This window comes from Pantherophis guttatus, chromosome 1 (assembly GCF_059756535.1).
Source record: "Pantherophis guttatus breed Tessera chromosome 1, ASM5975653v1, whole genome shotgun sequence".
NCBI classification, from domain to species: domain Eukaryota; kingdom Metazoa; phylum Chordata; class Lepidosauria; order Squamata; family Colubridae; genus Pantherophis; species Pantherophis guttatus.
Genome location: NC_142063.1, coordinates 184,680,630 through 184,705,592, shown reverse-complemented (window position 1 = coordinate 184,705,592; position 24,963 = coordinate 184,680,630). Strand labels below are relative to the sequence as shown.

Here is a 24,963-nt window from a genome sequence, read left to right as displayed (position 1 = left end):
TAGCTTTATCTTTGTGGCAGGAAATAGTGCCTGCATCTGGGGTACAAAAATCCAGATGACCACAAGGTTGTAGCAAGGAGACAGGGATTTTTTTTTTTTTTTTGCAGACCAAATACAGTTACCCTAGTTAATAGGAGCTTGTTGAACTCCCTTTTTGTTTTGTTTTTTGATTGAAACTTCTTTCAGTACTTTTTATTGTCTACTTATGGACTTAGAAGAGATATTCCCTTTTTTCATAGATAGTGTAGCCATTCCTTACAATTCAGTCAAAACACTCACTTAAAATGATTTTCTCCATCCTGTCCTACATTGAGAACCTGATGCTAGCAGTTTTACAAACCCAAATACTTTCTTCCTAGAGTAACATCTCTAAAGAAGTCAGGATTTGGGTCAAAGGGAAAGCTCTTTAAAGAAATTTAGGAAGCAGATCCTGTAAAGGGGTTTTTTTTGGGGGGGGCATCCTCACATTCTAGTTGGTTTTAGTAGGAAAATCTGAATGGGAGAACTAATAATCTTTGACTCTAAAAAAAATAAAAGCAGCTAAGAATAGAATGAAATGATTCTGGAACTGAAATTTAAAAAAAACTTGGATAGCCAGTTTAGAGAATACGGAGCTGGATCGGTTAATGATCTGGTTAAATGTAAGGCAACTTCCCACATTGAATCCTAAGACCAAACTTTATACATCAGAACATTTGACTTCACTGCTGGTTTGTGAGCCTGCATTATCAGTCAGCTGGTTATCAAAACCTTCAGTTACAAGTTCTTTGAAGCCCTCTATTTAGAAATTCTCATAGATAAACAATTTTAGAAATCTATGGCATAGGGGACTAGAAGACAACATATCTTTGGATTTTACATCCAAGCTGCATATTTAGATGGGTTTCTAGAACTTGTGGAGAATGTCCAAGTCACTGTACCTGCATGAGCCACGGTGGCATAGTCGATAGAGTGCAGTACTGCAGTTACTTTGGCTGCCTGCCGCTGCCTGCAATTTGACAGTTCAAATCTCACCAGGCTCAAGGTTGACTCAGCCTTCCATCCTTCCAAGATGGGTAAAATGAGGACCCAAATTGTTGGGGGCAATATGCTGACTCTGTAAACTGCTTAGAGAGAGCTGTAAAGCACTGTAAAGCGGTATATAAGTATAAGTGCTATTGCTATATTCTTCTACTGCTGGTCAGTGCTCTCTTTATGCTAATCTTCAAAGCAAACCTGGGACATTTCCAAGCACTGCCTTTTGGATATTGACAAAGAAGAAATAAAATGGTCGTAATATGAAGATTATTTCATTTTTCATGTTTCCAGAAGAATAGCTTCCATCTCCCCATTAGGAGCATTTTGCTATAAGACCATGTGAAGATGGTAGATAGAACCGATAGGTAGATGCAGTTGATTAGATTTATTTATTTATTTTATTTTTATTTATTTTGTCAAGCATATATAAAATAACAGGTAAAAGTATAAACATAATTTGAATACATGAAAAGAGTAAGTAAAAAGGAATATTAGGACAGGGATGGTAGACACACTGGTGCACTTATGTATGCCCCTTACAGACCTCTTAGGAATGGGATGAGGTCAACAATAGACAGTTTAAGGTTAAAGTTTTGGGGATTTGGAGAAGAAGCTACAGAGTCACGTAGTGCATTCCAGGCATTGACCATTCTGTTACTGAAGTCATATTTTCTGCAATCGAGTTTGGAGTGGTTTACCTTGAGTTTGTATCTATTATTTGTTCGTGTATTGTTCTGGTTGAAGCTGAAGTAGTCATTGACAGGTAGGACATTGTGGCAGATAATTTTATGTACTATGCTTAGGTCAGACTGAAGTCGGTGTAGTTCTAAGTTGTCTAAGCCCAAAATTTGGAGTCTGGTGGCATAAGGTATTTTATTGCGGGTAGAGGAATGGAGGACTCTTCTCGTAAAATATCTCTGGACTCTCTCGATTTATTTATGTCTGATATGCAGTGTGGGTTCCAGACAGATGAGCTGTATTCGAGAATTGGTCTAGCAAATATTTCGTATGTTCTAGTTAGTAGTACAACATTACCAGAGAAGAAGCTATGCAAGATTAAGTTAAAAACTCTTAATGCCTTTTTGGCAATGATGTTACAGTGGGCTCAGGCACTTAGATCTTTAGAAATGAGTACTCCAAGGTCCTTGACAGAGTGAGGGTCATCTACAAGGTTATGTCCATCTAATTTGTATTTGATGTTTTGATATTTTTTTTTGCCAATGTGCAGGACAGAGTATTTGTTGGTTGAGATTTGAAGTTGCCACTTGTTAGACCAATCTGACACATAGTCAAGGTCTTTTTGAAGGGTAGTTGCATTGTCAGTGGTTGAATAGTTCAACATCATCAGCGAAGAGAACAGAGTTGCTTTTAATATGATTGCAAAGGTCATTTATGTAAAGTATGAAGAGTGTTGGACCTAAAACACTGCCTTGGGGAAACCACTATTAACATTAATACCATTATTACATTAATAACATTAATAACATTAATACCATCATAACACCACTATTAACACTATTAACAATTAAGATGGCAGAAAAGGTTTTATTTCTTGTATAGCATTAAGTTAAAACCTTGATTTAATGGACAAGAGGAATATCTACAATATCTGAATGTACATCAAATATGAATGTACATTATTGTTATAATCTATAGCATTTCCATACTTAATTCATTCACATCTATAGCATTTCCATACTTAAATCATTCACAATTGTTGTAAATTGACACAATGACATAAATTGAAGCAAATGACATAAAATAAGTCAAATGTTCAAGAAGTTTTGTGTGAATGGATTAGGCTTCAGATGAATTTTTTTAGGAATATCCAAAAATGCAGGCCATTCCCAAAGTTACATAATCTCTGGTGGCTGGTGCTGAAGTTCTATATGCCTAACCAATAAGAGAAGCCTATTTATGTTTTCTTGAAAATATCTTAGGACTGAGGGTGGAGGTGGGAGGTGCAGGGATAGGACTTCACAAATATTAAACCACTCACAATAATCAAGCAATCAGAATTTAGAGAAACTAATGCCAAGATACATATGTATTGCTTTATAACCCTTCTTAGTTATCTACTAAATATAAAATATACAACAGCTGCTTTCTTCTCTTGGTTATCCATTGCTTCTTGGATTGTTACCAATAGATATGATGATATAGTAATGTTATTCTCTTTTGCTTATGCTTTCTTCTAAGCATCTGAAAATTGCCAATGTTTACTGTGACATTAGGTTAATGCTCTTTAGGACAGGAATTATCTAGGAATGGGATGTGATTCAGAATTCCACAGACATCATTTAATTCTCCATCATTTTTTATTCCTAAATAGTGGCTCTAGGAATACCAATCTCCCCATCTTTCCACTCATCCATATTTACCTGTCTGATCCTGTAGATCTTCCTGCCATGGCATAATGCTAGTCAAGGGATGAAATAGCATAATAGCTAGGTAGCAAAATCTAATCTTGGTATTCTGTACTAACAACTTCAAATCAGAGTATCTAACATCATTGCCATCTCTGATGTAAAACCTGAATAATATCTCTGCATTTTTTTCTGAGCACATGTCCTATAGGTGGAAGGCCACTGCAAGTTCAATTGTCATCATCAGCAAATGGGGCTAGGAAAAATTCCAGCTTGAAATCCTGGAACTCTTACATATCAGGGTCAATACTACTGAGCTAGCACAGATTATCAATGTAACCAAGATTTAGAAGAGACCATTAAAAAGATAAGATGAACATGGAAATGTTTAAATGCTAAATATTAAGAAGATAAAAGTATACTTAGGTAATTCATTGTTTACAACAAAAAAGTGAAGGAAATGGATAGATTTACTTTTGTTTTCTATAGTAAAAAAAAGTAAAATAAGAAGCTGAAAAGTGAATTGGAGAACAAGAGAACTTAAGGTGAATGGAAACTTTGAGAAATTCATGAAAAATAATAACATTTCAGTTATCCCAAGGATCAGAATAGTTAAAGCAACCACTTTTTTTAGTAGTAATATAAATTACTGAAGTGGGCATGACAAAAAATGAAATAAAATATTTTTTTTTCCTAATTCTGGACCTGAAGATGGTTACTAAGTATCAGAGACAACCAATCAATTGGCCTTGGTAGCACAGTGGACTAATGCACTGTTATTAACATCGGCTGCTTGCAATTACTGCAAGTTCAAATCCCACCAGGCTCAAGGTTGACTCAGCCTTCCATCCTTTCAAAGGTAGGTAAAATGAGGACCCAGATTGTGGGGGCAATAAGCTGACTTTGTATAAATATACAAAAGTATGAAGGCTATTGCTTAACGCATTCTAAGCCTCCCTGAGTCTCCGGAGAAGGACGGCATATAAATTAAAAACAAAGCAAAGCAAAAAAAAAAAATGGTCCTAGAAACAATAAAAACCACTTGCCCCATTGAAGCTTTTCTTAAAATTGAAACAAGCAGAAACACACATTTAGTGCATCTCATGCAAATGAATGAAGAACTTGAAAAAAAAACCCTATATTTGGGGAGTTTGAGGAAGTATGAGGAGGAAAAGATCAGTGAGATCACTTGAATGATTTTGGAGAAACTATGGATTGTCGTATGCCCGACACAGGTTGAAAAACCAAGCTTAATAGCAGTAACTCTGAGAGGGATCTTGACAATCAATTAAATATGAGCCAGCAGTGTGTGGCAGCAGCCAAAAAAACCAATGCAGTCCTAAATTGCATTAACAGAGGGATTCAATCAAAATCAAGTGAGGTAATATCACTGTATAAAGCCTTAGTAAGGCCACACATAGAATACTGCATCCAGTTTTGATCACCACATTATAAAAAAGATGTTGAGACTCTAGAAAGAGTGCAGAGAAGAGCAACAAAGATGATTAGGGAACTGGAGGCTGAAAAATATGTGAAAAACGGTTGCTGGAATTCGGTATCTTTATTTAAATGAAAACAAGGACCAGGGGTGACATGATAGCAGTGTTCCAGTGTTTGAAGGGCTGTCACAGAGAAGAGTGGGTCAACCTATTTTTCAAAGCACCTGAAGGCCAGATAAGGAATAATGGATAGAAACAGATCAAGGAGGGATTCAACCTAGAAATAAGGAGATTTTTTTCTGACAGTGAGAACAATCAATCAATGGAACAGCTTGCCTTCAGAAGTTGTGGACATTTCATCACTGGAAGCTTTCAAGAAGAGACTGGACAGCCATCTGTCAGAAATGGTATAGGGGCTCCTGCTTGAGCAGGGGTTGGACTAGATAACCTACAAGGTCCCTTCCAAATCTGTTATTCTAAGTACATTATTCTAAATGCAAAACATGATTTGTCCATAGAGTTCCCAGGATCTGGAACTCTAATTAACTAATTAGGTTTCAATAGGGAGACATATTTCTATTTTGCACTATCCTAATTGTGTTTTTCTGACCTTAATTTTGCCTCAAATATTTTTCAAGCAAGGTGAAAATATAAACTAGTTAATTATTGAGCCACACCCACTAGTACAGCAACAAGAGATGGTTATTAAAAAATCCATGCTTCTTCCATGAAACAGATGGAAAGGAACCTGCAAATGAACCTTATTGAATCATTGTCCATTTTTTCTGAAAATATATTGATACAAATTTTCATTGTAAGTTTATGAAACTTATTCTTGGTAAATATTCTTTTGGACTGCTTGCCATTGGTTTCAGAAATATATTCAATAGCATTTGTAATTAAGAGTATATAGTGAATAATCTCATCTATTTCACTGAAATCCAATTTTTTATACAAGATCATTTCCAGTAAGAACTAATCACAAATTTTATTCTTATTATAATACCACCCTGTTGAATGGTGGGATTCTTTAGCTGTTCAGTTAAAATTGGTAAAATAATAGGTGTTCCATGGTCCTTGTCTCTTCTCCATAATATTAGAAGGAAATAACAATAGAATCCAAAATTTTGTTAATAACAAACCACAAGAAATCACAATGAACTGAACAAATACCCTTTGGCTGTATGACAAACAGTAATTTGCCCCACAAACTGTGCGGATACTTGATTGTTCATAGATTTTTTATTTGTGTAGGATAAACTGTTGTGAGGAGAAAATGAAGCACTGAAGAACTGTTGCATCTTCTTTTTAAGAAGACACTATACAATAATAACATGCGAAATTAAATTTAGTTAACGTTTATTTCCATCCATGCTCTAGGTTGTGCATGCTCATTATAGGCATCACAGCCATAGTAACATAACTGGTCTCAACATTTACAGGACAGAAAGTGCACATGAAGAATTTACCCAGGAGGAAATTTCCAAGAAGGAAATTAAGAAGCAGAGCAAAAAAGGTAGCAAGAGAAGGTATGAGTAAAAGAAAAGAAAGCTGAAATTAATTGGATCAAGGGAAATATGTGTATTGAAAAGTGATAACTAGTAAGCATCCCTAAAATAAAAACAGGCAGAGATAACTGAATAAAATTAGGTTAATAATAAAGTCCTGAGTGCTGTTCTAATCAGAGTAAAAGATTCTTCCCTAGATATGTGAACCGTTGAGCTCACTATGATCCAGCTTCATAATCTTGTCAAACATTTTTAAGTGAACTATTTTGTAATATAATAAAATATTAAATATAATTAAAAAGTAATGGAGAAAAGAGTTCACAATATTAATTCATGCAGAATAACAAAATTCCATGTCAAGCTCTCCCTGACCCTAAAGAGATTAAAATAACAAAATATCACAAAAATATAATTGTAAATGCTATTAACTGCTGAGGAATAGTAATAAATATCTGCCCTTCTTGAGTTTCTATCACATCTCCCATTTGTCAAGATTTCTTGAAGATAGTTGAAGGTTAAGCCAGACCATTAGCAAATTTCTTTAGTTTCCTAGAACAGGGTTCCCCAACCTTTTGGACCTCAGGGACCACCAAGTTCATAATTTTAAATCCTGCAGTCCACTAATACGAATCCAGCACGCTGCTCGCTGAAGCACTTGGACTCCCAATGACGGGATGGGGTCCTTCAGGCACTCTTTCTCCTCTCTCTTTCTCTCTCTCCCTCTCTCTCCCCTCTCTCTTCCACTCTTTCTCTCATTCTCTCTTTCTCTCTCCCCCCTCTCTTTCTCTCTCTCTCTCCCACTCATTCTTTCTCATTCTCTCTCTCTCTCATCTCTCTCTCTTTCCCCCCCACTCTCTCTCTTTCTGATTCTCTCTCTCTCTGATTCATTCTGTCTCTCTCTCATTCTCTCTCTGATTCTATCTGATTCTCTCTCTTTCATTCTCTGTCTCTTTCTCTGTTTCTCATTCTCTCTCATTCGCTCTCTCTCTCACTCTCTCTGATTCTCTCTCTGTCTCTTTCTCTCTCTCTCTCTCATTCTCTCTTTCTCTCTCTCATTCTCCCTCTCATTCTCTCTCTTTCATTCTCTGTCTCTTTCTCTCTGTGTCTCATTCTGATTCTCTCTTTCTCTCTGAGAGACCGAGGTGTGTGGAGGCACCAACAAGGGCCAGAAGAAGTGTGGGAGCAAAGCATTACTTGAACTTGCACGGCATCAACATTCTGCCTCGGTATATTTGCACCAGCCAACGGCGCAAAGCAGTCCTCATCTCCTGCCGCTTGGGACTTGGAGGGGGCTGATCTGGTGTCTGCAATGGAGAGCAAAATCCGGCTGCTCCCAGGACCAGACTCTGTTTACCGCTCTGAGTCCCAAGCAGCAGGAAACAAGGGCTGCCTTGCACCGCAAATATACCAAGGCAGAATCCTGATGCCGCACTACAGCAGAGAGAAGAAACCAAATTTTGCTCTCTATTGCGGATACTAGATCAGCCCCCTGCAAGCTCTCATCTATCAAGGAGCCCAACCAAATTTTCCTGCGCCACTTCAGGGAGCGCTCCTCGAGAGATGAGAGCTTGCAGGGGGCCGATCTGGTGTCTGCAATGGAGAGCAAAATCCAGCTGCTCCCCAGACCAGATGTTGTTTACCGCTCCAAGCCCCAAGCGGCAGGAGATGAGGTCTGCCTTGCACCACTGGCTGGTGAAAATATAGCCAGGCGGAATGCTGTTGCCATGCAAATGAAAGTAGTGCTTTGCTCCCACAGCTTCCAGCCATCGCAACCGTTGCTTCGGCAGCTTGTGCTGCCCCCAGCCCCACCACTGCAACAGCATCATTATTTCATTCTGGACAGCGAGGGCTGCGCTCCTTTTTGTGCATTGCACATGCCACCCGAGGGCAAAGATTTCCAGCCCCGCCACGGCCGGTTCCATATTCCAGAGCTGTAGTAGTCTCACTCACAGGACTGGCCTGTTAGTCATCCTGGAGAAGCTCCTCCACCCTGCTCCTTGGCAAGCTAAGGAGCAGGCAGCTTCCCAGCAGGCCGGTGTACCCGGGTGGAGGAGCTGTTTCGGGATGACCAACCGGCCAGTCCTGTGACTACTACAGTCCCACCCAGAGGCCTTGCAGAAGGAGAGATGTAGGCCCGAAAGGCAGCTGAACCCCCCCCTCCCCCAAGGCAGCCGTTTGGCTAAGTGTGGCAAGCTCTTGGTCTTACCTTCCAGTTCCAATTCATGTGGCTCTCACCGCTCTACTCAAGGTGAGGTTTGAGCTCAGCCTTAAGAGTGGGGGCTGGCATATGGGTGGGGTGATGTGAGTGGTGCATCTGTGTGTTCCCATGTGCGGGCCGGACTAATTGCTCTTGGGGCCATATCTGGCCCAGGGGCCATAGCTTGAGGATGAGTGCAATATAAAAAATGCAGAAATACGAAAATTCCTCCACGGACCACCAAAATTTTCTCGGGGATCACCAGTGGTCCGTGGACCACCAGTTGGTGACCACTGTCCTAGAATGTAGCTCATTTGATTACTTGAATTTATTCAGGGTAAATAGGTATTTCCCTTATTATGTTTCATTTATTTATTTTACATATCTATATGATGTCTTTTCTCAAATAGCTTTGGCCAGTTTATAATATAACTATATAAGTGTTAAAAGCCATAATGTAAATAATTTAACAACATCAGCATAAATCCCTAAAACTAAATGTCATTTAAGGCTTTAAGCAAAGGCTTTCAATTTCTTCTTAAAGTAAAAGAAACTTGCTTTGCTGCCAGTGGCAATTTATTTCACAAGACCCTCCATGGGGATGGGGGATAGACTACTCTCCATGTTACATATGTTCAAGATGGAATTTGCAAAAGTTGGAAAAGTGTGTAGCTCATTATATGGGACTGGATGACCTTAGGCTCAGGCCTAAGCCACGGAAAAGATGTGCTAATGTGCTGATTCTGGGCCAGTTGCAACTTCTAAAGCATCTTATAAGGCTGTTCCATAACAAATATACTGCAGTAATCTAATTTTACACTATTTATTCAATGTCAATACTAGATTCAGGAGGACTCTCAGGTATGAACCTGAACTCTTACTTCAACAGTAGCTAAGTCACTTCAACAATGAGACAGGCAGCATATAAATTAAATCAATAAATATATAGATAAATTGAAATGTAACCTCATCCCGAATAACACCAAAATCCTGAAGTAGGCCCACAGAATCAACAGTAATTTAATCTTGTCTGAATTCTGCTCCAGATGGTCTTTCTGGTCTCCTATATCTTGGAAATATGGGAAGGAAAGGAGAAATAGTCTATATATGGTAGTAATTGGAATACTAGTAGTAACTGCTTGAAATTGCTCCAAGTGGCTTCATAATGATTTTAGATAGCAGGCAAGACAAATTGGAACCTTATGGGATCCCCCAGGACAATGCCCAAGAGATCAAGCAAATTTCTTTCAAAGGTAACCTCTGATAATTTCCAAAAAAACGTATGAGCCATGTCATCACAGGACAGTAGGTTACCTCTTTTAAAAATACTATGGCCAATGGGATCAAAAGCAGCTAAAAGATCCAAAGCCCAACAGGGTCACACATTTCTCTCCCAGTTGAGATTAAGGCCATCTCTACATTCTAAAAAGTTCCTGGAGTGACAAAAGCTGCCTTATTAGCCAAGGTTTAAATATGAAATGTTGAATACTGGCTTGTAGTTATAAAAACAGATGACATCTTAAGTCGGCTTCTATCAGTTTTAAATTTAAATCCTGTTCCTTCATGCTGCCCTTCACCTCTTTCTGGTGGAATACTTTCTGAGAAGACCTCATGAGCCAAAATCGAAGTTGAGTGGAGAATTTTTCCTGTTATCTGACAATACAGCTGTCTTTCTTAAGCAATAGCACTTTTGGAGTAGTTAGTATACAGTTTCTTGTTCTTTTATTTGCACAAATTGGAAGAACTCCTTTTTATCCTTCTTGGCTTCAGGGATTTGACCAATAATAGTGTTACTTTTAGGTACCATTTCCTTTCAACCTCATATTTGGGTCCTCTTTTTGTTTTCAGAATTCAGTAAAGTCTTTGTGCAGCTATATTGGCTGCTTGTGTTGTCATGTCTCCATTCTGACACATCTCCCACCCCAAGTTGTTTGCAATTTTGCATTTGGTTTCTTTTTTAAACTGGCATCCTCCATGGGCTCTTCTTTCCATTAGCTTCTCCTTTTGAGGAAGCCTACTTAGCATTAATCTAATTGTTAAAATCTTTTCCTGGAATTCTAAGATCCATGTGATTTCTTATAGTTTTAATTTTCTTGAAAATGTAAGATTGTTTCTTTTCCCCACATTCCATGTAAAAAAGGAAGAAGCATTTGCTGGTGCAAGAAGTAGAAACACAAATATTTCTCTTCTCTAATTTATTTAGCAGGATGTAGAATATTTCAGATGATTCAGCAGAAGGCTGTAAGGCACAAATACACATGCGAGAAAAAGATACCTTTTTACCAACTGTTATTTAAAGATTTTTTTAAAATAATATTTTTATTAAAATTTTAACTACAATAACAAACTAAAAAGAAAAATCAACTTTAAAAATGCAAGAAAGAAAAAAAATTAACAGAAAATAGAAAGAAAATGATTTCTAAAGGCTCTTCATACTCAAAAGGAAGTTCACAGATACACATTCTACTTGGATAATTGCAGGTAGTCCTCGGTTAACAACCATTTGTTTAGTGATCGTTCAAAGTTATGATGGTGCTGAATAAGGAGTCTTGCAGGCAATCCTTGAAGTTGCATCTATTGCAGCTCATATGACAACCAGCTTGCAATTAACAATGTTGCAGCATCCTGGGGCCATGTGATTGCTATTTGTGATCTTCAATGTCAGCTTCTCACAAGCAATGTCAGGAAGGCAGGAGAAGGTCTCAAATAGTGACTAAATGGTGCATCTGGTGACCACAACTGGGACTGCTACAACTGCTGTTGTAAATTGGCATGGTCATGTGTTACACTTTACAATTGTGTCACGTAACAACATAATTCCCAGTTGCAATCACTGTCATTAACCAAGGGATATCTGTACTCCACCCAAGTAACATAATTATATTTTCTCCCAAAATTGCACACACACATTTATTTTTTTTAAAAAATGAATAAAAAGCCCATTTTGCTTATTTTTATACCAGCAGCCTGCTCTCTGCAAATCACTTCAAATTTTGAAATGTCTTTATTCACATAAAATATTTTTAGCCACACATTTCCCTATATAACTGCTTTAAATAAACAGAAGAGTCTGTTCTTCTTTGGATAGAATACTTTAATGCTTTAATAGAATACTGTCATACTTTAATGGAAAGTATTCTTTCATTAGTTAATATACCTGCAACTTATCCAAGGCCTGCTTGTGACATATATTTTGTAGACTCTGTCCCACTACAAATTCAGGAGCCAAAAGGTGCTGTAAAGTACATGGGATGTGAAGACAGCACCTATTAGCAGTCAGGCCTTTTTCTAGCATTACATGTCTGTCCACTGTAACTGCCAGGCTATGCTGGGAAAACTGTCTTTGGTTATGAAGTTATTGAGAGCTCTAACATTAGCATCTTTTTGCCTTCAAACTGGGAGCACTGCACAGCTGTAGTATTTTGATTTATTTTTTAAGGGAATAAATAACAAGTGTAAAGTATTCCTGGTTTCATGGATGTCTTCTGACTCAAGAACAATGTCCCATCATAGACTAGGATTATGTCTATGAGTTAGACTCTTCGCTTTGTTGAATAGAATATATCTTGCCAGGGATTTCTTTTAATTTAAGAAATTTATGTCCTGATTCATGCAATGTTAGCAAACTAATGGAATTTAGAATGCTGTTGGTACATCATGCATCTCCAAGGAAGTCATTCTAGTTTGAATGATACACCTATATGTTCTTTTTTAAAAAATATCAGGCTTTGGATCATTTCAGATTTGATTTATCTGATTTGGATGTATTTGTTCAAAATTTATTTGAAAGATCTTCGAAGTTACTCCCCTTCAGGTTAAAAATACATGACAAATTTAAGTTTCTCTTTATATGAAAAATAAACAATTCATTTTAGATTTCAATGATATATGAGTATAACAATAGCACTTAGACTTATATACCACTTCACAGTGCTTTACAGCCCTCTCTAAGCGGTTTACAGAATCAGCATATTGCCCCCAACAATCTGGCTCCTCATTTTACCTACCTTGGAAGGATGGAAGGCTGAGTCAACCTTGAGCCAGTGAGACCCAAATTGCCAAACTGCTGGCAGCTGGTGGTCAGCAGAAGCAACCTGCAATACTGCATTCTGCCACCGTGGCTCAGTATAACGAATAAAAACATGGCACTGAATCTATTTAGGTACTTTAAAACCATCCCATATGAGACTTGGAGGTAATACTGTTTGTATGAAGAAACCGGGCCATTTTTGAAATGTATGTGTTAATTAGGCTCAAAGGAACACCAAATTGGACAGCATCAGTGGACAAACCATTAAAAAGACCAGCAGTTTATAATGATGACAATATTATCAAAGTGTCAGCACAATTTTCCACCATGACATTATTTCTAGAAATATTATCATGGCATCATAAGCAATTGGCACCAATACTTCGAATGGCCTCCTTTTTTCCCATCACTTGGAAATTTAACCAAGACAGGTGAAAATTAGATGCAAATAATTATTTAATGAAATAGTTGTTTAACCTACCTTTCAGAGATCATTAAGTAATTCTTAGACTTAAGAAAACACAGGCTTACATAATTTATCTTGATGTTATTAAAAACTAAAAAAGTATTTAAAACAAGCACAGAATAGGAAGGCAATTTGTGTAACTTGTCTGATTAATTATATTTGAACTGGATACCATTGTACTGAACACACGTGCGCATATGCACACACAGAGCCTTCCTGGATTTGAGCACAATTTCTGGTAGCTATAGAAGCATGTCCATGTAGTTTTCTTGGCAGCTATGTAAAAATGCTTTGCTGTATGCCATTGCCTTCATTGCCTCTATTTCTTTGACTTCCCAGTCTCTCTGGGGTTTTCTGATCATCTCTCAACTAAAGACTAAGCAAATAAGACTCTCTTGGATTTTTTCCCAGATTAGCCCCAAGATCCTGGTGGCTATTACCCATTAACCCAGCTGCATAAACATGTATCACCTATATCATGTATCACATGTTTATCACCAAATATCACTCATAAACATGTATCACATATTTATGGGTGATATTTATAAAACAATACACTAAATCTGTTGTGCTTAACGTACAAACAAAGTGTTGGTAGATCTGATATTGCTTAAGCAGACTGTAGAATCTAGCTGACTTTAGAAATTAATGAAGCAATATCAGAACTAATAACATTTCTCTTGCCTCACCCTTTGTTGGGATAATGGAAACCTTAACCCAGCAATTCTCAGTCATTCCCTCTAGGGGCCCATGCAGTTGTAGCTTCCAGATATTATTCAAGGGCAGCCCCATGTAGAATGGATACTTGTAAAATCATCGTTATCAGGAGCTCATTGTATATTTCTGAAGTTTGGCTTTTTAAATTGAACTGTTCTATGTCTTGAAATTTCTATATAGTTTAATTCCATAACTCCTTGTAACTCTATCAATGTTTAAAGGTATGATAAAGCAAACCTAAAGTTCTCCTCTTTTTAAGATACCTTCCAGGAATTCCATTGCTCTTAACTTGTATTACTTCCTCATTTGAGGTGATTTCTCTCCTTTACAACAGATCATCCTTTTTTTTTTTAAAAAATTTTTGCATGCTGCTGTATATAATAAAACTGAATACTACTTTATATGTGTGTATTATTGTTCCTGAAGGAAGCATGCTCATTATCACTGGAAATGCTTTATCGTCATGTTCAGGTGAATGTGTGTGAACTTTATTGTGAAGAACATTCACATAAAGTATTCATTTTTTTTTTTTTACACAAAGTGATGTACTGATTCTTTGTCTCTTGGTTTGCAGTCAAAGATATCTGTCAGTTGGAGAAAGATGATGGTACTTGCAGGAAATTTGTTCTAAAATGGCATTTTGATCCAAAGACCGCACGTTGTGGTAGATTCTGGTATGGGGGCTGTGGTGGAAATGAAAATAGATTTGACACACAAAAAGACTGTGAAAAAGTCTGTGTTTCAGGTAACAAATAGATAATTGTTTAACTGCATGCTTTTATTTCTAAGAGCAAGTGATTAATAGGTCTGTAAAACAATTATAGTACGTTTCACTGTTACATGTCATTATTTATAATGCCATTATATGCAGCATTATATGCAGACAGAAGTCATAGACATTGTATTGCCAAGTCCTAAAATGTAGTGCCAAAATGTTTCTAGTTGTTTGCTGTATTAAACCAAGAACGCATTGTAAGCCGCCCTGAGTCTCCGGAGAAGGGCGGCATATAAAAATAAATAAATAAATAAAGATTTGAATCATAGACAAGAAAATGTTTTTTAAAAAATAGTACTCCTGTAAGCATGTTTGGTGGCATAAAGTTGCTCACCTTGCCATAGTATATTTTAATATAGTTTCTGAGGTCTTTCTGATTATGTAGATTTAGATAAACGAGAAAGGAAAGCCTGCCCAGGGTTGCAGGTATAGAAGTCATGAAGACTGCATAGACTCTTCAAGATTGAGGGTGAGATGGCACCCCACAGCTTACTCTATGCAGTCAGTCCTGGAACTGCTTTAGAAAACAGCAATTGCTGCCAATTTCAAAATTCTTGCCTACTTTTATGTATTCTGTTAAATTCATCAGAAAATATTTTCATGAAAATGTTTCAGAAGTGAAATTTTAACAAAACATTGTTTATTTTCTAGCTTACATCAAGACTGATGTTGTGACAATGATTGGAACTTAATTACAGCAAAATATCAACAGATACCTCTAAGAAAACCAGGAGTCAGCCATTGCCAACATACCCCATGTAGAAGCTAAGGGTATAAGGCTCCCTTGCACTGTGCTATTTCTGCTTTACTTTCTGCACAAACCTTGAAGAAAGTGTTTGCTGCATGATTTTATCAATATGGTGCTAAAGTGTTTGTGGATTGAATGCTCATTGTGTCTGGGATATACTCTATAATTTCAACAGTATGTACTATTTTACCCACTACCAATTTTATTTGTTTCAACAAATTACGAGTTTACTTTGGATTCTACCAGCATACCTATTTTGGCTATTGTAAGAATTTTAAAAGAATGTGGAAAAAAACACTGCCATTGTTATATACTTGCTTTTATCATTGCCATAACTGAACATAACTTTAGATGGAAAGCGTTATGTCTGTTCTGAAAAAAAAGGAGTCATCTTTTCATTCTACTTTTACTCTTGCTGGATTACACTTTATAACAATTTTCCTTTATGTATGTGTGATCAATCACACTAGTAACAAATGCAGTTTTTGCTGGTACTGGTACACTGCTGGGATAACAACAAAGTTCAAAAGTTTTTAAAATATGGTGTAGAAGTTTCTAGCAATCTTCTAATGTAGTGTGTTTTGTCATTTTTAATATTTTTTGCTGGGGTGGGAATTCTTTATTATTTTGTTTCTAGGAAATCTTTACAAAAGAACTTTTAAATAAAGTTTAAGTGAGATTTTGGAAGTCTTCGCATTTCATTGTGTATGTGGTGGTGCTTTTTACAATAAAAAATGATTCTATAAAAATGGACTTTTCCACCTGGTCTTGTTTATTACATATGAAATGGAACTTAAGGCAGTAGCCAGAGCTTTGAAAGCTTAAAACAGCTTCCTGCTTTTTTGTCTGCCTTGAACAGCTAGAGAATATTCATTTAGACAATCTGGGAGCTAAGGGTGAAAAGCAATTGGAAAAAGTATAAGACACAAGACATATATAAACTAAAGAAGAATAGGACAAGAAAATCCTACTGATGATGTTATTTAGTCTGGTAACAAAACGTTCAGAAACTAAACTGAAACAAGCTTGGAGAGCAAACCCCTATCAAAATTATAAGACTGTGCACCACTAGGCCTTAAAAGACAACTTGGCTATTATGCAGAATGATTGGTAAATGAAAAAAACATGATAGAGAGAGAAAGAGGGGGAGGGAAGGAAAGATGTGAAGATCACTGGTTGCTGTCTTCTCATTCAGATAAATTCTGTGTTCTGAATCAGTGGTGGAATTCAAATTTTTTTACTACCAGTTTTGTGGGCGTGGCTTGGTGGGCATGGTCTGGCTTGGTGGGTGTGGCAGGGGAAGGCTACTGCAAAATCTCCATTCCCACCCTGCTCCAGGGGAAGGATACTGCAAAATCCCCATTCCCTTCTCACTCCTGGGGGAAGGATATTGCAAAATCTCCATTCCCACCCTACTCTGGGGCCAGCCAGAGGTGGTATTTTCTGGTTCTCCAAACTACTCAAAATTTCCACTACTGGTTCTCCAGAACCTGTCAGAACCTGCTGAATTTCACCCCTGGTTCTGATCCATTTTAAAATTTTTATTTATTAATCAAATTTGTATAGCTGACCATTTCACAAAAAGCAACTTATCTCTTTTTTTGCCCCCTTGCAAAGCAAAGAGATTGCTTCAACAAGCTTTCCTTTCCTAAACTGCTTTTATTCACAGCTTGCTACTTGAAACTGACCAGATTTTAATCAGTTTCACACTGAAGGCTTTTGCTGGCAGGCACAGGACATTTGGTCATAAATGTGCACATTGGTTAGAAACTACATCCTGTGGTTGCTTTGCCAAGGAGGGAGGTAATAGAGAAAAACATTATCCATTTATGCTCTCAGAAACCTTGCTTGTTCTGGAAACAGGACAAACAGACAATGTAGATAAGCCCTTGGGGAATTGCATTGAGCCAAAATGAACCTTTTCCCAAGTGCAAATCACACAGAGGGCAATTCTACACTTGCCATTTAAGCTGTTCCTGCCCTATGTTCCTTCCAGCTTAAGAAAAACCTCAGACACTTCGGCAACAGCTTGCAAAGTATTCAGTCCAAATGCAGATCACCATCTCTTACCATTGGACAATTTCTCTGCTGTGGTGTCTTTCCAGCTTTGTGTGGGAAAGGGTCAAGGTTGGGAAGCAGCATCTGTGAACCTTATTGAAGCAAATTACAGTGGTTTCTTACCCCTGTGAGAATTGTTTTTTTCATTCACCCAAATACCCCATATTTCAAGACACATGTTGGCAGCAAACACAAAATAAGGCAGAAGCTGCAGCAGGAAGATGTTTTTGTAGAACTGCCATCCCTACCACTTGGTCTGCAGCTTGTTTGGCATTAAGGCAGGATCATCACTGCTTACTAGCTGAGATCCAGCTGAAAGCATAGCAGTGTTTTTTTACCCAGCATCTGTCTCTTTGGGTGGGCTACTTGGCTATGAACAGGTCTGTTCATAGTAAGACAAACTTGTTTGCTTGTTCTTGATTTCGACATGAATCTGTGAGTGTACCTGGTATGTATTATTGAAATATGATTGAGTAAAGGTAAGAATGTTGTTTGAATCAGATACGTCTTCTTAAGTTTTGGGTTCCTCAACAGCTGCAATCCCAAGAAAGGGAATAGAATGATGATAATCATTAGAGATAACCCTAATCTACAAGTGATCGGTTTGAATGCCTACCTATAAAGTTGGGCTGAAATGGCAATTTGGGAATCCTGTTTGTGTACCATCAATCTTGCTGCAGGTCAAAGCCCTATTCCAATCTACTAGTCCAAACTTCTGTTCAAGCAGGAAACCCTATATAATTTGAGACAAGTGGCTGTCCAGTCTCTTCTTAAAAACCTCCAGTGATGAAGCACCCACAACTTCTGAAGACAAGCTGTTCTGGTTAATTGTTCTCACTGTTAGGAAATTTATTCTTAATTCCAGGTTGTTTGTCTCCTGATTAGTTTCCATCCATTATTTCTTGTCTTGCCAAGTGGTTAGAGTGCAGTACTGCAAGCTACTTCTGCTGACTGCTGGCTGCCTGCAATTTGGCAGTTGATTTGAAATCTCACCAGGCTCAAGGTTGACTCAGCCTTCCATCCTTTCGAGGTGGGTAAAATGAGGACCCAAATTGTTGGGGGTGATATGCTGACTCTGTAAACCACTTAGAGAGGGCTACAAAGCACTGTAAAGTGGTATATAAGTCTAAGTGCTACTGCTATTGCTATTGCCTTCTGGTGTTTTGGAAAATAAGTTGACCCCCTTTTTTTTGTGGCAGTCCTTCAAATAGTGGAATACTGCTGTCATGTCACACCTAGTCCTTCTTTTCTCTAGACTATCCATATCCTGTTCCTGCAAACTGTTCTTCATATGTTTTAATCTCCATGACTTTAATCATCTTAGTTGCTCTTCTCTGCACATTTTCCAAAATCTCAACATCTTTTTATCTAATGTGATGATCAAAAATGGATCAGGTGTGGTCCTACTAATGTTTTACAAAGTGGTACCAATACTTCACATTATTTTGATTCTATGCCTCTGTGTCAATGGTCCAATTAGCAAACCCAGCAAAAGGAACTGAAGAAGCAAAATCAGCTCTGCTTTTCCCGCACAAAAGTTTGCTTCGTTAAACAATAGATTCTCTTTCTCCCACTGCTTGCGTGTTCACATTGTCAAATAGTAGAACTTCTTTTTGTTATGGGAACAGTCCACTTCTCCATCGAGCACCTGCAGTAGTGACCTTGGTGTTTGGCAGGCTCTCATGGTCCATGAACAACATCTTAGCATCCCACTTCCTCCCTACACATTCCACTCCTCCCCCCTTTTCATTGGCAAGTTGAAAAGTGATAAAAATTAGAAGGCAATAAGCAATTCAATCTGTTTAGCCTCCTTACAGTTACTGTTTTTGAGCCAGGTTTCACCTAATTTGTACTTGTATCTTTGGTTTTTCCTGCCTAAGTATAAAATGTTGCCTTTCTCCACATTAAATTTCATGTTGTTGGATAAGGCCCATTGTTTAAGTCTGTCAAGATCTTTTTGGATCCTTAGCTTGTCTTCTGGGGCATTGGCTATTCCTGCTATGTTAGTATCATCTGCAAATTTGATGAGTCCCCCTTCTATTCATTAAGTTATTTATGAAGATATTGAATAGTATTGAATCTAAGAAGGAATCTTGTGGTGCCCCACTGCTTTCTTCCCTCCATGTAGAAGTAGTACCATTAAGAACTCCTCACTGAGTATGGTTTGTCAGCCACTTAAAAATCCATCTGGTGGTGGTATGTTTTATCCCACATTTTTCTAGCTCACCAAGAAGTATATTGTGGTCTACTTTGTTGAATGCCTTACTGAACTCTAAGTATACTATGTCCACAGAATTTTGCTGGTCTGCTAATTTAATCACTTTGTCTATGCTGGCTTCTAGTTTTAACTTTATGTGTTTCTAGATGTTCACAGATCTTTTTTTATGATTATCTTTTCCAGGATTTTCCCAGGTATTGATGTTAGCATCAACCATCCCATTCAGGGGTGGGTTCTAAAATTTTTTACTACCGGTTCTGTGGCATGGCTTATCTTGTGGGCATGGCTTATCTTGTGGGCATGGCTTGGTGGGGGGGAATGTGACTGGATGGGTGTGGCCAATTTTTTTTTAACTTTTAAAAGCATTTTTTCTACAACCTTAAGAGGTTGCAGAAAAAAATGCTTTTAGAAGCTTCTGACGATCAGGCAAGTCAGCTGGGATCGCCAGAGGCTTTTAAAGGCATTTTTTTTCCTACAACCTTTTCGGCTGAAGAGGTTGTAGAAAAAATGCTTTTTAAAGCCTCTGATGATCCCAGCTGAGCCACACGATCATCAGAGGCTTTTTTAAAAAAACTTTTAAAAGCATTTTTTCAGCTGAAGAGGTTGTAGAAAAAATGCTTTTAAAAGTAAAAAAAAAAAAAAAAGCCTCTGATGAGGTGGGCAGGGTAAGCGAGTGGTGACTGGGCTGGAACTGGTTCGGGGGCGTGGCCAGCCAATGTTATTACCGGTTCTCCAAACTACTAAAAATTTTTACTACCGGTTCTTGTAAAGCGGTGCGAACTGGGAGCAACATACCACTGTATGAAATGCAGCATCTGACTGTGGGGTTGCAAAATTTTCTCAGACTGCAAATGGCTCATGTAAATTCCTTTTCTCTCTCTCAGCTCCCCACACATCCCAATCATACCCATCCTGCCTCCCTTAGCTTCTTTGTCAAGTTGCAAGTAGAAAGAAACGCCTTGTGAGTGAACCTTGACAGTTGGACTGATTGGTCTGTAATTTCCTGTGTCTGTTTCCCCCCCCTTTTTTTTGAAGACAGGAACCACATCAACTCTTTTCCAATCCTCAGGTAGTTGTGCTCCAGGATTTTTGAAAGATATGGTACAATGGTTCTGAGATAACATCCTAACCCTAATTCTTCAGAAGTTGTGGAAGCTTCCTCACTAGAAGCTTTCAAGAAGAGACTGGACTGCCATCTGTCAGAAATGGTGTAGGGCCTCCTGCTTAGATGTGGGGTTGGACTAGATGACCTACAAGGTCCCTTCCAATTCTGTTAATCTGTTAATCTGCCAGCTCCTTCAGAACTCTGGGATGTAATCCATCATGTTCTGGTGATTTATATTCACAAGACAGGTGCTCTCTTGCCATTTTCTTGTTTATTTTCTTGTTTCTTGTTTATTTTAATTTTGTACTTTTTTGTACATTTGTACTTCTATAACAATCTGGTTTGGTACAGCAACCAAACAAGACAGGTACAGACTTCATCAGATAGGACTGTAGAAAAAATAATTGCAACCAGCCTGTCTTCTATTGAGAACCTGTATACTACACAGATCAGAAAGAGGGCTGAGAAAACATCTACAGACCCCTCACGTCCTGGACATAAACTGTTTCAATGCCTCCCCTCAGGATGTGGCTATAGAGCATTGCATGCCAAAAAAAACTAAGTATATACTCTGCTGAACTCTTAATTCCCACAGCATTGTCTCATTTCTCATCTTTTCTTATCTTCTCAACTTTCCTACTCTCTTCTCCTATTGGGTTCTTATGATTTATCAGTTGGTGTTTGTAAATTATGATGACTTGTAACTATGACTTATGACCTATTACTTGCTGTTTATATGTACACTGTGAGCTTACTGTATGCACTGGAGACAAATTCCTTGTGTGTCCAATCACATTTAGCCATAAAGAATTCTATATAAAAAGGAAGGAACTTGAACAAATGAAAAAATGTCATCTTAAGGTTGATTTCCTACACTATGTAGCTATCTCCTCTTCTTTAGTATATTCTCATTTAAGGCAATATTATATTTTCCGTATGCAATTCGAGCATAGAGTTTTAAGAGCTGGCCACACCTCCCACACAATAACAAGCTGCTATCATCAGGGTTTACAGCTGAGTTTTCTCAGGCCTTTTAAGGAAGCAGGTAGTGATGCCAGAAAATATTCAGCAATTGCATTCCAGTACAGATATGGAAACAATTGCCATTTCATTAGAAGGGAGTTTGCCACTGTGGCTGCAGAGAGAAGACCAAAAATAAATTTCTGTAGGGCTTAGCTTTGTCTGCCTTGCCTTCACCTTTGCTTGAAAGGGCAAAAACCTCCCCATACCCAGAATAGTTTAATTGTCTCCTGATACATTTCACTTTTCAGTCACAACAGCTTCTCCTGTCACCAAATGACAGATTTCCTGTGGAACCATAAAGCTTGCCAGAATTTAAAAAAAAACAAACTAAATTGTGCTTTTAACTGTTGATTGATCATCAGTTTAAACAATGTAAGTAAAAGAAATAAAATCTGACAAATCACTTTCTCCTTTCATCAAGATGCAAGGCAAACAGCAGCATTATAAGAATTAAATGTAATGAGTGTATTGTAATGGAATAATCATACTAAAAATTGAAATATTTTTTTTCCAGAAGACAAAGATTCATTAGTGCTGACCTTCCCCTTCCCTTGCAATTTACTTTTTAACCCACAAAGACTCTGATCTGTGGCCTGGCTGCACTTTTTGTTAAGCCAGAATGCTGAGTGGGAGCTGATTGGAGAGGTTTTGCCTCAGCAGGGTTGAGGGGGGTGGGCAGCCAGGGGAAAGTAGCTCTAGAGCCAGCAGCTCTGGCCCTCCTCTCCCCCCCCCATTTCCACTTCTGGACATTCAGCAGAGAATTGGAGGGAAGCATCTTTGCAGCTGCTTGAAAGCCAAGGAGTCAAAGGGAGGCAGGGAAAGGCTGGGGGTGCAATCTCCTTCTCTACCTAGTGGAAACTGCCTGCACTTTCAAGTGAACACCTGAGGAGTCTTTGATGTTGAAGCAGAAAGTGAAGTGTATCAGTCCTTTTCTTTTTGAACTATTCCTTTATAGGCTACTGAACAAGTTCCATATTCACTTCAGAAATATAGCTTGATTGAACATGAAAACTTAACCTAGAGAACTGGAACAAAAAGAAGCCTCAAAGTCAAATTAACTAACAAAACTAATAATGGATAAAGCTTAACTTTTGGAGGTTTCCCCCTTTTTCCCTGTCTGATGGTCTCCAAAAAACAAAACTACTTTCATTGTAGTGGATGGGACTTACTTCTTTTGGGGGCAATTGGGGCTCTTAAGGACAGAGGTGGGCAGCTATTTCTTCTCTTACAAATCCTCTTCCCCCAGTAAGCCAAATTTCCCCATTCTGAGGAGTTTTTAAGGAGCAAAATGAGTACACTAAAGCTAAATCAACACTCTTGCCCTTCAAAACCCTCAACTCAAAACATGGACCCATGTTTTAAATCTGTTCCTCCAAGACCCATGCCTTTGGGTCACAAAAGCCAAGTGTGTTCTGCTAGGCTGAAAAGTATGTGTGTGAATGTGTGTACGCATGCTTATTTTTTAAAAATACTGTACATGAAATGAGCCATTCTTTTTCTTTTCAAACACTTTTTTATGCATTCAAAAGATAATTTTTCCTTTATTTTCACAGCAGAATAACCCTTTGTGCTAGGATATTAATTTCTTGTTTGTTGTGTTATGTTTCATGTTTATTATTTCTCTATACATTTTCATACAAGTTCATCAGAACTATTTTTGAGCTACCAGTTTTCAAGAGTCAGACATTCATTTGCTAAGCCTGACACCTGGTCAGGCTGTATATGCTTTGTGTCCCCACTGCTCTTCAAATATTGGTTACCCTAAAGAAGGCTTCTCCTTTCTTATCCAAGAGTGCCAGAAATAGATTTAAATTACAGGAATGCAGGTGGTGGTTGAATGTTTTGCAAGTGGTGGTAAAAGCAGCTTTGCAGTAGTACACTTTCAGATGGAGGTAATGGACTCCATCTAGAATGCTTTCATAACAGTTCTTGCACTGAGAAGAAGGTTGGTCTTGATCTGTTAAATGACTTTTCTATTTCTGTCATTCATGAATATTTGGAATGATATGTGTGAAGCATTCAAAAATGTGTTTGGCATTATAAAGATCCTTCCTACCACAAGCATCACATTTTTTTCTGCCTCTTTTGCTGAACTAGATTTTTAAAGGCCTTCCTACTCCTCTGCTGGGCAGAAAAGTGGACTTGGGGCTAAGGCTCTATGGCTGATACAAAGCATTTCTCCTGCTTCAGACCTTGCTTTGCATTTGCACTTATTAAAGCTATAGTTCTCAGTACCGGTCTTTTGCAACATTGTGTCTGGAACAAGTAGTAACTGGATAGAACCACATTAGACTAACAAAGGGAAGGGAGAATGTATTTTTGCACCCTTATGAAAGCATCATGCAGGTATAAAGCCAGCATATTTTCTGCTATGTATTTCATTGTTTTTTTATAAGTAGCATTTAAAAATGATTCTTCTCAGATGAATTTCAAAAGTGTAGCCAATTCTGCCATTTCAGAACTTCATGATTTTGTTCTAATTCTCTGCCCCTGTATCCACACTTTCTGGTCACTTTCTCACAATTCAGTTCAGGTGGTATACATCCATCCTTGTATTGGCACAAATCCATTATAAAATTCTTTGCTATACTGCCAGTTCGTATCCTGCTTCTATTGGAACTCACAGGCAAATTCTGTTATAAACAAATACTCATTTCCCCCCCTCTGCTTTGTGATCATCCCATTTGCTTTTTACAACTGGAGGAAAACATCTATCAGTTGCAACACTGACTGATATGTTATGATACAGCTGACGTTATTGTGCAGTTGACAACTTTGGAACTCCATTTTGGCTTCCCTAGGCTTCTCCCACACCACACTTAAAGTTCAAATATAAAATAATGTGAAATGATGAAATTTAAAGGAGATCGTTCCCAACCATATGTTTGTGTCTAGAAAAAGTGATGGAACAACTGTTGGGCCAGCATATAAATCTAGTCAAATAGTAGCAGATTGTAATTAACATAATATAAACATACAGATTGAAAAGTAGAGTGGAAATAACTCCATGTGGAAGAGATGGGCCCTGCCATTAGGTTTTATGAAAGTGGATCACTGCAACTGACTAATTGCTAGGCAGCCAGGCCTCCTGGGGAATGGGTGAAGCAAGGACCTTTAATAAGAAAAGTCCATCTCAAAGTCATACATTATTTTTAGAATATACCATATTTTTCACACTATAAGATGCAATTCCCCCCCCCAAAAGTGGGTGGCAATGTTTGTGAGTCTTATAGAGTGAATATTGCGGGGGGGGGGATTAGTGCAGTGGTGGCGTTCTCCACCACTGCCTGTCACTG

The 24,963-nt window shown here is 38.0% G+C and overlaps 1 protein-coding gene across 23 annotated transcripts in view; it reads left to right on the top strand.

Annotated features, from left to right (window-relative positions):
* COL6A3 (collagen type VI alpha 3 chain) overlaps positions 1-16,012 on the top strand; it is a 151,456-nt gene extending 135,444 nt beyond the window's left edge. For 22 of the 23 annotated variants that reach the window (XM_087885859.1, XM_087885845.1, XM_087885855.1 and 19 more), the window contains 2 exons: positions 14,315-14,485; positions 15,167-16,012. In XM_087885859.1, the coding sequence (XP_087741985.1) occupies positions 14,315-14,485; positions 15,167-15,207 (212 nt within the window). In that variant the 3' untranslated portion in view covers positions 15,208-16,012. Of the gene's footprint in view, positions 1-6,264; positions 6,352-14,314; positions 14,486-15,166 lie in introns of all 23 variants that reach the window. The other variant, XM_087885787.1, reaches the window with a different exon arrangement.
* Positions 16,013-24,963: the final 8,951 nt, after the last annotated feature.